This window comes from Octopus sinensis, linkage group LG7 (genome assembly GCF_006345805.1).
Source record: "Octopus sinensis linkage group LG7, ASM634580v1, whole genome shotgun sequence".
Lineage (NCBI taxonomy): Eukaryota > Metazoa > Mollusca > Cephalopoda > Octopoda > Octopodidae > Octopus > Octopus sinensis.
In genome coordinates, this window is record NC_043003.1 from 90,876,736 (window position 1) to 90,892,139 (window position 15,404).

Genomic DNA, 15,404 nt, shown 5'->3' on the forward strand with positions numbered 1-15,404 from the left:
AGCTTTGAAAACTGGGGAAAGATCCAGCACACTGTAACACCTTCAGATAAAGGTGAATTATAAGGAAAATGAGCAAGAAAAAAAATGTCACTTCACCCATAACAGACACTGTTTATAATACATATACATATATATATATATATATATATATATATATATATATATATATATGCGCGCACTGGAAGGTATAACGTTATCAAATATTATGAGGCTGGTAGATATGTTCCACACTCCACTCCTTTCACCAGTATGGTTAGACAATCTTCCTAATGTATTTCTTTGCTAATAATGCCAGGGAGGAGGGATGGCTACTTTTATCACATAATTGGGCATTTAAGATCACATAGTTTATGTTTTGCTGATCTCCTGTAACGTCTACATTATACAAAGCATAAATACAGATTGTGTTTTCTGTGTTTTATATATATTACCTTTTAATGACTTATAGCATATACATATACATATATATATATATATATATATATATATATATATATCATATGTACTCATTAGCCCTAATCCCCACTAAATACATTCCAAATTTGGTCTAGAAAGGCACTACTCATAATAAAAAAGATGTCATTTTAGTGCAGATCTTTGTGATTTGTCTTATCCATGCATAATTAATAAATAGTAAAAGCATGTAAATATTTGTATGTATGTGTGTCCATATACACATACGTACATACATACATATATATATATATATATATATATATATATATATATACTATACACATTGACACATATAAGCAGTTATATATATAAATATATATATGCATATAAAATATGCGTATGTATGCATAGATCAAATAACTTTGGAGAAAAAAAAAAGAGCTTTTAATGTTAGAATATGGAGGGGAATGTCTGGATAGGGTGTGTGCGTGTATGTATATAACAAAACAGATAAGAAAGGCATGTCCTTAGTTTAATGAACCACACCTTTCCCAGGAAGTTATAAGACAAAGAATTTATACACACACATATACACACACACATGCACACATACACATTCAGAAACAGACTAACATACATACTTCATTCGCATATGCATATACACAAACACACACCAGACATTTAGCTATCTAAAAACATCCCCACCAACCACCCCAACAACAACAACAAAAATAATCCCTAAATAATATAATTTTGATCCAAAAACAGTCCATAAAAAAAAAAATTATTTCCAGAAATAGTGGAAGGAGTTCAAATGAGAACAAATCTGTAAATTGCAAATCCTTGCTAATTAAAAAGAAAGAAAAAACATGTTATTAAGCAGTTAGAGGAGATATAAGCCAAAGTTTGTGTCAGTTGCTCTGGTGGATACATACACATACAAAGGATGTGTGTATTAACGGAATAGTGGATCATAACTGGTTTATTTCTTTACAAACATATCAGGGGTAGGCTGAGGTTGAGTATTCTACAAACAGAAGCAATCAACAGGTATTCTTCTTTTCAGAAGAAAAGAATATAAGACTTTCTTTAGTGTTTACCTGTATAGAAAGAAAAAGTAAAAGAGAGAAAGTGAGTAAAAGGCAAGTTTGATTTCTTGATTAAACAAAAATATATGCTGTTAATATCTTGAGAATTTAGAAACTTTGAGAGATGGGGAATAAGTTGTTTTTAATGGTGGAATTTGAAGTAAATAAAGATGTCAATAAGGTATAGAATGCTGGATTAAAAACTTCTTGGATGTAAAAAAAAAAAGAAGTTAAAGGCTGCCCATGGGGCTCAAACCCACATCTTCTATAAGCATGACAGTTGTTCAATCATTATACCAAAGCAACCCCTTGAATTTTTTCCATCCATTTTTGAGAATAATATGTTGTTTATACTTTAATAATTTAGAAAATTTGAGAGTTATAAAATAAATCATTTTTAGTTGTAGAACTAATAGCATGTAGGTAGCCTTCAACTTTTTTCGTCCAAGGGGCTTTTTAACATAACATTCTATACACTATTATACAAGGGAAGTTTTTTTTTTATTCTATTTATTTTTAAAAATGCAGAGTTGAAGGATGATTTGTTATCAGGGAATACTGACAAACATCAGCATTTTTAGCTCAATGTGCGAAAGTGTAGAACGTAAACTTCACACAGACATATGCATTCACACATATGTACAATTGAACACAACTATAATATATTTGTAGGATTAATTACCATTTCTCCTGTATTCTCTTTGTATTTTTCCTGATCATGCTACCAGATATCCTTACACATCACTACTCACAAAGCACTTCCATTCTTCCCTTAATTGCACCCTTCCCTTCAATTTGGGCCCAAATTCTTTGTCTTTTTCCCATAATCTTCAAGATCTTCCAAGTGGTCTCTTCTGATTACTTGGATAACCACTTAACAACTGCCACTGGTCCACCTTTTGTCCATGAAGCTTGCCAGTCATCTAGCTTAGACGAGCGTGTGCTTTGCTACTTCATGATTATATTGTTTGTTCTACTCCAGACTTGAATTACCTCATTTCACATTGAAATGATGACAAAGAATTATGAATAGCACCCACTGCCACCAAACAAAAACTCCAGAAAACAAAACAAAAAAAAAAAGATAGAAACATGCTTTTTACCTATATACAGGTACAGCAACCATGTCAGGGCCTGGTGGTTGAGCATGACGCCGTGCATGAGTTTCACAATACAATTTTGAATCCATAACAAAATATCCTGAAAAGAGAGAAAAAAGATGCATCAGTACCTGAATGCGTATCCCTGTGTATATATACATGCTATATCCATGTACACACGCACACAAACACACAAACACACACACACACATACATGCACAAATACATACATATAGTTAGAAATAAGTGTTTTTATATGAATAAGAAAAAGGAAGATTCATTAAATGGAGAACTCAATACATGCACAGTCAAATATTGCCAACCTGGCATTGAGTGGTCTCATGTCTCATGTAAAAAGCACCCATTACACTTTTGGAGTGGTTGGCATTAGGAAGGGCATCCAGTCATAGAAACCATGCCAAATCAGATTGGAACTTGGTGTAGCCCTACAGCTTACCAGTTTCAGTAAAGCTGTCTAACCCATACCAGCATGGAAAGCAGATGCTAAATGATGATGATGATGATGATGATGATGATGAACGATGATGATGAACAGTTTTTCAAGTGATGCAAATACAATCAAATCACACTTAATTACACTCTATGAAATGCCTTGATCAAGGACAGAATGCACAGCCTGGTCTAGAAATGAACTCATGATTTTATAATTATGAACCTATCATTGTAACATCTGAGCCAGGCACTTTCATTTAATGCTACTCCCAGCCACTTAGCTGAAAACAAGCACTAGCAAGAGCAGTTGGGGGTTAATGCTGTAATGGACTAGCATTTTGTCCAGGAGAAACTGTCAAGGGTCGGGTAGAGAATGCATGATATTTCATTTTCAGTATAGAAAAGCTACCAAGATATGCTAAGTTGCCTCTCTCTCTCTCTCTCTCTCTCTCTCTCTCTCTCTCTCTCTCTCTCTCTCTCTCTCACACACACACACACACACACACACACACATACACATACATGTGCAAAATGAATATTTAGCAAGAAAATGCAAAGATGATCCTATGATAATTCACAACCAACCAAACAAACATGATGTCTGTATAGTTTTAATGCTTTTAACTTACCTTTTTGCTTAAGTCCTACTGAACATGTAGTACATTTGAAACAGCCAGGATGATAAGGCACATCTTTAGCTTTCACAAACACACCACTGAATATAAAATAAAAATAAATATTTATCAACATATTCAACAAGGCTTTCTATATTCTGATTCATGAAAATCTCTTATTTCTGATGTCTTTTTCATATTCTGAAATGAAGTAGTAAATTTTAAAAATAGGCTGAAATTTTATGCTGCAGCTAAAAGATAGTAAAAAAAATTAACAGAATATTATTTATCAGGAATGAAGTACATACACAAATGTGAAAGGTGTGTGTGTTTAAGAGGTTTGCTTCCCAGACACTTGGTTTGGGGTTCAGTCCCACTGTACGTGACACCTTGGGCAAGTGTCTTTTACTATAGCCCTGGGTTGACCAAATCATTGTAAGTAGATTTGGTAGAGAAACTAGAGAAAGCTATCATGTGTGTGTGTGTGTGTGTGTGTGTGTGTGTGTGTGTGTGTGTGTGAGTGAGTGTATATATATATAATCATTTAACATCCATGTTTCATGCTGGCAAAGGTTGGACATTTCAACAGGATCTGATGTGTCCAGGGACTGCATTGTACTCCAGTGTTTGTTTTGGTATGGTTTCTATGGTTGGATGCCCATCCTAACATCAACTACTTTACATCATATACTGGGTGCTGTTTCCATGCCACCAACACTGAGGTTACCATGTGGCTTGCAAGATTATGAACCCTGAGGTGGTGGGGATTTTTGCCTTTGTACTAGGGATGAGGGGTTCAAGTGTGAGAGTGGGGTGCAGAGCAGGTACTTGTAGAAAAGCTGCATGGTCATTCAGTTGGGATGGGAGAGAATGATCAGTAGGAGCTGTGAAGAGACAGTGGAAATGCGGTATCTAGGTGACCCCACAAGGTACAAGGTGAGTAGAAATGGGTGGGTGGCAGTTGTGTGCAAGCGCATGTAAGTTTGTCACCTTGTTTTGACATCATAGGATATTGTTGTAAACCAGTGTCTCTATTATACAAGCAGTGTCATTCTTTTCCAATATATTCTGTAAAAACATGTTTGACCATGGACAAATATCATCTTACTAGGAAACAAGTAAGGATTGGTGACAGGAAGGGCATCCAGCAGTAGAAAATCTTCCTCAATAAACTCCATCCAATGCATGCAAGCATGGAAAAGTGGATATTAAAATGATGATCATGATGATGAAGCATAAGCCAATCCAAAGACAGTTGTATGTAATGCAATATTGCTGATAACTAATAGTGAGGATTTCTGAGATTGGTACAACGCCATAGATTCAGTCTAAGTCTCAATCAAGTCAAATTATACCCATAATCTTTCTGCCATTGTGGCACTGGAATATTTTTTACCAATGTTTTCCTTTCTTCTAGATCACAGTATTCCAACCTTTTCTGCCTCTAGGTACCCTTGCCAAGCCTTTCAGAAATCCACAGCACCCCTATTGGAAAATCTAATATGACAGTTGTTTTTTGATTCAACATCAATATAACAAAAGTTTGTCCATAGATAATAACAACTGTATATGAAAACTATGTCACTGGAATTGATACTAAAAATTTTTCTTTATTTCACCAATGTTGATATAAAAAACATGAAATAGTTGACAATACAGAAATGTTATAAACAAAAATACAAAATATAAGATGACAATATATAATGTTAAAATAGTATCAAAATATATTTTTGACTCTAAATGATCAATCACAATACCACATACGCATGTATATTTCATGGCACCCCTCGGTTAATCTTGCAGCACCCCAGGGTGCCACGACACAGCATTTGGGAACCTGCGCTCTTGTATGCATTCCAGTGTTCTTATCCCCATCCATATCTTAATATCACTTAGCCAGTCTCTGTTAATCACTCCCTTCTTTTACATTCTATTTTTCCAAACAAGACACAGGCATGGCTGAATGGTTAAGAGCTTTGCTTTCCAACTGTGTAGTTCTGGGTTCAGTCTGTGTGGTGCCTTAGATAAGTGTCATAGCCCCAAACTGACATAAGTCTTTTGAGTAGCTTTGGTAGATGGAAACTGAAAAGAAGCTTAATGTATATATACATATGCATATACATACATCTATGTATGTGTGTGTGTATATATATATATATATATATATATATATATATATTATATATATATACATATGTGTGTGTGTGTGTGTGTAAGAGTGCATGGCTCAGTGTGGTTAGGGCATCAAGCTTGCTTAGAATTATAAGGTTGAGAGTGTGATTCCCGGACCACACTGTGTATTGTGTTCTTGAGCAAGACACTTTATTTCACGTTGCTCCAGTTCACTCAGCTGTAGAAATTAGTTGTGATGTCACTAGTGCCAAGCTGTATCGGCCCCTTTGCCTTTCACCTTGGATAACATCAGTGGTGCAGAGAAGAGAAACTGGTATTCATGGGCAACTGCTGGTCTTCTACAAACAACTTTGCCCAGACTTGTACCTCAGAGGAAAGTTTTCTAGGTGCAATCTCACAGTCTTTTGTGACCAAAGGGGGTCCTAGACATATATATATATTTGTGAATGTGCATTCATATATGTATTTGTGAATGTGCATTCATATATGTATGTGTATGTGTACCCTTGTGTAGACATCACATGATGATTGTAAATGAACATCATCGTCATTATAGACAATGCTGTTTGTTTTCAGTCTTCCATGAAAAACATGTCTAGTTATGAGAAAATATTACCTTGCTTGGAAACAGTTGGCAACAGAAAGGGCATGCAGTCATAGAAAATCTGCCTTAACAAATTCCATTTGACCCTTTCTGAACAGTAAATACAGCAGATTACAGACATGCTCTTTTCTCCCCTCACTATCATAAATGCATTGACTCAATGATTGACCAATGAAAACCTATAACCAACAATACCATTGTTGAGAAATGGCGATATTCAATAAATAAACAATAAATAAAAATAAAAAACTATTTTTTAATATCTTTTAGTCAGGAGGAAAGAAAGGCAGTGTCCGTGCCCCTTGGCAGAGGTATCTCTCAGACTAGAAGGAGAGAGGGAGGAAGATACCATCAAACCAGAAACCTGGCACCAATGCTTGCAACAGTGGGGGAAAGTGCAAGTTAGTGCAAAAAATGAGGTGGTGAATTTGTACCAAAGCGTATGTAAATTGGGGGAGAAAAGATGAGTTCTGTTCCTACTGAAGATAAGTAATGGTGGACCCAGCAATGGATCAAGTCTACTACTCAAGTTGCCCATAGTTGAGATTCGAACTCAGAACACTAAGAACTGGAACAAATACTACAAAGCATTTGATCTGATATTCTCATTGTTCTACCAAACTACCACCTTGGATTGGTACATTTTTTATTGACCCTGAAAGGATAAAAGGCAAAGTTGGCTTTGGTAGGATTTGAACTCAAAGTGTCAGAACAAATACTATGTAGCATTCTGTCCAAAGCTCTGATGACACTGCTAATTCACAGTCATTATTTGGATATGTACATGTATATGTATATGTCCAAGAAAGGCTTAGAAAGAAATTACTTACGTAACAAGCATATCACATCCTCCACAGCGCATATGTTGAATCTGTTGTTGTTGCTTCTGAACAGCATCGAAATCAGTCTTTGGGGCACAGACTGAACGGAAACCAGAAGGCACGTCTTTGGCAATGGCTGCAATGAAACCAATTATATTGAATGCTAAAATATTGTTGAATAACAAAATGATAAATGAATGTTTCATACTGAATGATACAAAGTTAGAACTGGTGCACGTGACTGTGTGTGTGCATAAGTAGACAGAACTATACACACACACACATAAATATTTATGTATATGTGTATATATATATATACATATACAAGAGAGATAGAAAAGTATATAGATTTAGATGTACATATATAAGTGTATACGTAAATATATATTTATGAGTGGCTCATTAGATTCATGCACACATACATACCATGTACATAATTTAAAGTATACATTTATAAGATTATAATTAAACATATATATAATTATACACACATACACACACATATATATACTCACACATAACAGGCTTCTTTATAGTTTCCATCTAACAAATATAGAAAGGTTAGCCTGGTCAGGGTTATAGCTGAAAGCACTTGCCCAAGGTGTCATGCAGTGAGAGCTGACCAAAAAAGTCACATGGTTTCAAAGCAAATTTCTTAAACAACGGTTGCACCTGCACCTAACATTAATGGTGAAACTGGTTATAGCTTGGGTTTATATTGAAAAATACAGATACATTCGCACACACACACATATTGATATGTATAGCCAAGCTTCTACTTTGCTGCACCAAATGCTTTGTCAGTGAATTTATTAGATGGAAACTGTACAGAAGACCATTGTATATATATGTGTGTGTATATATATATGTATGTATATATATATATATATATAATATATATATATATATATATATATATATATATATATATATACATACACACACGCATAAATACATATAGTGTAAATACAATGAACAATGAAACGGACAACACAAGAATAAATTTTGATAAATATGGTATTAGCTAGAAAGAGAAAGTATCTTAATGCTGTGGACATTAGTTCTGTTATCGAAGAAAAGATGTGAGAAGTTTGAGGCTGTGAAAAAATTGATAAAGTGTTAGAAATTGGGTGGCAGTCCTGTTCAATGTGGGGTGGAATTAAGAAAAGAGAAAGGGACATGAGTTTAGATGTGTCCACAAATATAAAAGATGAATAGAGATGTATGTGTGTATATGCATATGCAAGTGAACAGTGTGAATGTATGGAGGAGGAGGAGTCGATGGGGGGTACATGTGTACATAAAAATTGTGTTAGAGTCTTGATGTTTAAATATTGGAATGGTGAGGAGGTGAGATGTAGATAGTGGGGATGGTGTGAATGGGGTGAGACACAGGTAGAGTTGTGGAAGAAAAGGGGAGGGAAGTAAGAGGAATAGCTGCGTAATTCCAGAGCAGGAAGTGCAAGTTAGGAAAAGTGAGATGAGGAATTTAGACCAAAGGGCATGTACATTGGGAGGAAAAAGATAAGTTCTGTTCCCTCTGAAAGTGTGAAACAGGTAAACTACTGCCAAGTTGGATGTCCCTGAGATACATTCTGCAAACCTGTCAGCCTACACACACACACATACATAAGCATGGTTGTGTGGTTGAGAAATTTGCTTCTTAACTTAAACAATTGGATTTGGGTTCAGCCCCACTGTTCAACACTGTGAGCCAGCATCTTCTTAGCCCTGGGCCAGTCAGAGCCTTGTGAGAGAATTCTGTGAACAGAAACTGAAAGAAGCCCATCAAATATATATATAAACACACATATATCTGTGTGGGTATGCATGTGTGAATGTTTACAAAACTACATTGAGCTACAGGTACAATGACATCCCCATTTGCAGTTTATGTAGAAACTGTGACATCATTATTTGTAATTGGGTTGCAACTGATGAAGTTTGTTGACATTTCCTGTTAACAAAATTGTCCAATATCTCTGTACTCATGAATTCCTCTGGAATACAACTCCACAACTCAACCCCCCCCCTCCCACCAAAACAGGTAAAGAATGGCAACAGGAAGTACATTTGGCCATAAACTTTCTGCTTTAAAATTTACTTCCACTTAAATCATACAGCACAGAGAACATGTAAAGTTGGGGCTAACAAACTGAATGGAGTGGTACAAGATATTGTAATTAATCAACCCCAGTACAGTACAAGTACTTTATTTATTGACCTTTGACCCACTCACCTCATACCTTGAGGGACCACCCAGACATCGCATTAACACTTTTCTATCTTTTCAGCACCAGCAATCATTCTCACCCTCTCTTCTAAAATGTGGGAAGTCACATTTAGTCCTCCATAGTAAGAAACCTACTCTACTCTTCCCCCTTCTCACATGCTTTAACTCCTCATTTCCTAGCATAAAGCCACCCATCTGCACTCCCGCTGCAGGGTTCATAGTCTTGTAAGCTGATTGGTAGCCAGCATGGAGCATGAACGTTAAATGACGATGATAATTCCAAAAGGATGAAAAGCAAAGACGACTTCTGTGAGATTTGAACATTGAATGTAGAGAGCCAAAATGATTACCTCATAACAATTTATCCAATGCTCTACTGCCACTGCCAAATGACTCCCTTAGTAGCTAATGTCTCTGATATAGACCAAACAAACTATGACGGCAGCCTCTTCTACTTTAACTAACAAATAAGACAAATTATCAAACAGTATCTTATACAAAGCATGCAATTTGTGTTACTTAAGTCCACAAGAAACTCCGGAAGAAAACCAAAACTGCCAGATAGGGACTCTCGGACTCTTACATGAATTGTTAGAAAGGCTCACAAAAGTAGAGCTCCCAAAATTACTACAGAGCTTAATGACCACCTTGGGAACTAAGTTTTCACAAAAACTGTTCACTGGGAGCTGCACTTAGCTGGATTTCATGGGAGAGTTGCAATCAGAAAACCACTACTTTTAAAGACAAACGTTGCAAAGTGTTTAGAGTGGAGTAAAAACCTACAGAATTGGTCCCTAGAGCAGTGAAAGAATGTTATTTTCTCAGACAAGTCATCCTTTACCTTATTTCCAACCACCAGCCGAGTATACACGTGGAGACAGCCAAAGAAGCATTTGACCCAGACTGCCTTCTTCCAACTGTTAAACATGGATGGAAGATCTGTGATAATCTGGTGGGGAGGGGGTCTGTATCTTGGAAATCTGCAAGCTCAATGGTTTCCCTTCATGGCAGAATTAATAGTCAAGACTATTTAAGCATTTTATCTGATCAAATTCATCCTGTAGAACAGTTTCCAGAGGGAAATGCAATCTTTCAGGATGTTAATGCACCAATTCACACAGCTAAAGTTGTTACTGAATGGCATGAGGAATATTCTAGTGAAGTTGAACATCATATCTGGCCACCACAGTCCCCAGATATCAATATAATTGAATATTTATGGTGCATTTTAGAAAAACAAGTAAGGAGTCGATATCCTCTACCATCATCACTACAAGAAATGGAAACTGTTTTAGCCGAAGAATGGACAAAAATTCCTATGGAAACAATTCAAACTTTGTACAAGTCTATACCTCATAGAATTCAAGCTGTAATTACTGCCAAAGGTGGTCCTAACCCATATCAAAATAAATTTGTTTGAAATTTTAAGTGTTTCCATTATTTTGTCCAATCCCTGTATATATATATATATCTAAATTCTGTATGAATCTTTTACTCTCTCTTTCTCGTTCCTCCCTAATTCTTCAATCCCTCTGCCCCCTACATCTCTCCTCTCCTTCTATGTGACCGGTGTTTCGCCAAGCCTGACTTTTCTTTCTTGGTTCAACTACCATCCATGAAGCATCTCCTGTATTCCTTCCCATGACTTTCATCTCCCATGTTCCTGCCATAAGGATTCACTTCCACACACGCCAGCTAAATTTAATTCGTCCTTAGTCGAAAGACACCTGTTGTTAATGTCCTGTTGTTTGTATTTGTAATTGTGTACCATTTCTTCATTTTTACCTATCCTTGTTTTCGTATACATTCACTTGCTTTCTTCCAAAGTATCTAGAGCTCTTAGCTTAGATTTTCTTGGGGCCGGCCAGATTGGAGCAGTCTCAAGTGTAACTGGCTGAAACTGCAACAACGATCTGAAACTCGACTTATGATAGAAAGCTCTGAATGACCTGTCCTTGTTTTTTCCTGTCTTTTTATGTATCTTCTGTCTGGATGTTTTGTTGTTGCCTGTTACATTCTTGTTCCAATTTTATTCTGTTTTTTGTATATGTACATATAGCAGCGTACATACACTTTTTGTCTCCTATGTATATATATATATATATATATATATATATATATATATGACTGGCTTCTTTCAGTTTCCATCTACCAAATCCACTCACAAGGCTTTGGTCGGCCCAGGGTTATAGTAGAAGACACTTGTCCAAGGTACCATGCAGTGGGACTGAACCCAGAACCATGGGGTTGGGAAGCAAGCTTCTTACCACACAGCTGCACTGGTCATGAAATTAACATGCAAGTGGCTGAGCACTCCACAGACAGGCATAGTTTTAATGTAGTTCTTGGGCAGATTAAGCATGACACAGAATGTGACAAGGCTGGCCTTTTAAATTACAAGTACTGCTCACTTTTACCAGTTGAGTGGATTGAAACATGTGGCCTAGTTATTAGGGTACTCGGCTCATGATTGTAAGGGCATGAGTTCAATTTCTGGTAGTACATTGTGTTCTTGAGCATGACATTTTATTTTGCATTATGTATCTATATAAGAAATGAATATATGACAACGATATCTACATGGAAAGGTATGAATGTTGTAGTCATGTGTCATCTTTTCAATTATAAATTCATGACTATGTATCTTTATAAGAAATGACTAAAGGTTGTTTCTCCAGGAAAGGATATGATTCATTGTGTACAAAGCTTTAGAAGAAGGATACAAGTATAATATTTTGTTTTAAATAGATGTTCTCAGTTTCCAAATACACACCCCACACCTACACACACACACATATATTCATTGTGTGCATGAGTGTGTATGTGTGTGTGTATATATATATATATATAAAACAATTGTTTTTCCTAATAAATTTCTCAAACAAAACAGTTTTAAGGTCACAATTAAAACAAAATTAACTTGGTCTGAGTAGTTTATATATGAACTGCTAATGTCCTTTAGCAATCAACTATTGGAAGAAAAATGCATAAAATATCTTTAAATGCAATTATACTACAATTTTCAAATGAATTTTAACACAGTGTCTGTAAGAGAAAATGCTTGGAATGTGGTGAAACATAAGCAAAAGCCATATAAACAGGTTACAAGAAAATTGTATAGCTGTAAAAATGAAAGAAGTTTGTTAATTTTAGCAACAGGAAATCATCAAAATATTATACACAGTGTGGCAATAAAGCCACCCAGATTCATCATTCTTGATAAACACTTGAACAGTAAATGTATGGTGTACACTGATACAAACCATGAGAATTACTAAAAGAAAATGATAACACATTAAGTACACAGAGACAGCATTACCACCTGTCTAACTTCACAAGTGAATCACAAATAGTTGTGTAAGTTATAGAACGTTTTTCTATTGCACCCTGTAATACTGGAAAATGTCCCAAGTATCAGCAGACATTCCAACATCGTAGAAGTTTTTATCATTGCTATGTGTATCGAGATTCCAATTTTTTTTTAATGAAGGAAGAGAAAAAAGAAAATCATAAATGTAATAAATGTACAAGTATGTAATAATACAAAATTATAGACTAATACATAAGCAGGTGTAACATCATTTAATATCCATTTTTCCATGTTTGCATGGGTACAAAACTTGTTAAGGCAGATTTTCTATAGTTAGATGCCCCTCCTGTCACCAACTTTCATCTGTTTCCAAACTAAGTAATATTTTCCCCACAGCCAGAAAATGTTTTTCATGGAGGACTAGAAACAAACAATATGCTTTTCTACTCTGGGCACAAGGCCCAAAATTTTGGGGGAGGAGGTTAGTCGACCCCAGTACGCAACTGCTACTTAATTTATCGACTCTGAAAGGATGAAAGGCAAAGTTGACCTTGGCGGAATTTGAATTCAGAACATAAAGACAGATGAAATACTGCTAAGAATTTCACCCAGTGTGCTAGTGTTACTGCCATCGCCACCTTGGAAACAAACAATATTGCTTATATGATGATGAAGCTCATTTATGACCATCATGTGATGTCACAACAAAAGGACACAAAACACTCCCTTACAAACCACACAATGGGTTTCTTTCAATTTCCATCCAGGTAGGAACAGGTGAGTGCAATGTCCATTAGTTTATGAACTTTTATGGAGGTGTGAGAAGGTTGTGTAGGTACAGGTTGAAAAAGTGCAAGTGAGAGAGCAGATCCCTGCAGTTAACCATTCAGGTAATTGCAGTTACACAATACAGGTTTGGTGACCTGACAAACAGTTTGCTTGACAACATTCTGATTTGTTTCTTAATGTTGAGTATCTTTTATGTAAGTGGATATCAAGGAATAGAGTTAATAACTTTACTCATGTTGGTGCATGTTATAATGGTATGTGTGGAACAATTTTGTGTTATTAAAGCCTCCATGTATTTTCTGTGTGGTTGAGTTTAGTGGTCTAACTCTATCAATGAGATTTGAAGAGTGGGATGTGTGGGTTAGATAAGTCAAATATTAGCTTATCTAGAATTTTGAGGGCGCAGATAGGAAGATAAACTTGTATCTGTTGTATGCATATGTTTCTGCACATATGCACACACATCCATATCATATATATATATATATATATATATATATATATATATATACACATACACATATGCCTACATACACACGTGTGTATATATATATATGCACACATACAATGTATTTATATTTCTCGAGAGAAGCAACAGGATTCTCTAAACAGTAAATGTTTGTCTGGCAGCCTGGTCTAGACAGTCCATAAATAGTTGAATGTTTTAAAACTTTCAACAACTTTCATCAAATTATCTCATTCTCAAATCAGGATACCAACTCTCTAATAAACATTCTAACTCAAACTTCCTTATATCTAGAAGAGAGAGAGGACATATTTTAGTTCTGACACTATTTCCATAGCAATGAGGGCTGAGTTTTCCATAACCCATTGAGTGATTGTGGAACCATTTTGAGAATTACCGTATTTTGTGGTATGGAGATGCATATTTTGTAAAAGAAAATATAGATACAACACTGACGGTCTGGAACTTCTAATAATTCACACTAAAATACAAGCAAGAACTTCCAATTCCAGCAGCTACCAGTCTAGTTTACTAGGTGTCCTTTGTTTCACAGTACCTTGCAATGATAAACATGAAATGCTGTCCATCTGTCTGTCCTGGACCCTTGTATCTCAGTCTACATTTGTTCTACATAGACATATATATTTTTGGAATCAGGATGATCCCAGGATTGAAATTTTGCCCTTCATTTGGTTCTTGAACATCCAGCATTGGGATCAGATCTCGATGAGGATTTGTTATATGCTAACAGTTGAAAATTCAAATTTTTTTTTAAAATCCCAAAATTTGTGAACTCACAAGTTTTTCATTTAAACTGAATTTAAAGTAATATGATATTAGTAGGGTACCAACAAATGCTTTATTATTATTACTCTCTTTAGTTTTGGGCCACAGGCCCAATTAGCCCCCTGCAGGAGTTAGCTTAAAAGCCTGCACAGAGTGAGGTTTTTAAGCTGATTTAAACTAATGCACAGGTACCTGTAGGTAATTTAATTAAATAAATATAATATCTGTTTAATTTGAGGTGAAAAATCAGTAGTCCAGAAAAGTTTTGGAACAGAAGGCTTCAGAAAATCGATGTTGTATCTGTACCTTGAAAATTACCATGAGCACTCCAAAATTCTTTTTGAGAAGTTACTGTGGTTTTCCTAAATCATCAGGGTGTTTGTCAGCAGTTTTGTTTGGGCACCAGTAGGTAGATGTGGTATGATCATCATTGTGTGTTGTAGGAATAATCCAAGCATAGTTAAAGGAAAGAGTATAGTGTTGTGTACTATGATGATATCTGGTAGTAAATCACCAATTAAATATATTGTTGGGCAATAATTTCCTGGTTATGGCATTATAACTGGCCAGAATATTACCACCAGTTTCATGCCACATATTGCACCCATGCA

At 35.6% G+C, this 15,404-nt stretch overlaps 1 protein-coding gene across 3 annotated transcripts in view; it reads right to left on the minus strand.

Annotated features, from left to right (window-relative positions):
• Positions 1–480: 480 nt before the first annotated feature.
• LOC115214534 (PDZ and LIM domain protein 3) overlaps positions 481–15,404 on the minus strand; it is a 184,246-nt gene continuing 169,322 nt past the window's right edge. For 2 of the 3 annotated variants that reach the window (XM_029783738.2, XM_029783739.2), the window contains exons 6-9: positions 7,219–7,345; positions 3,667–3,752; positions 2,588–2,684; positions 481–1,496 (exon numbers count right to left, since the gene is read on the minus strand). In XM_029783738.2, coding sequence (XP_029639598.1) covers positions 1,493–1,496; positions 2,588–2,684; positions 3,667–3,752; positions 7,219–7,345 — 314 coding nt within the window. In that variant the 3' untranslated portion in view covers positions 481–1,492. Of the gene's footprint in view, positions 1,497–2,587; positions 2,685–3,666; positions 3,753–7,218; positions 7,346–15,404 lie in introns of those variants that run through there. The other variant, XM_029783740.2, reaches the window with a different exon arrangement.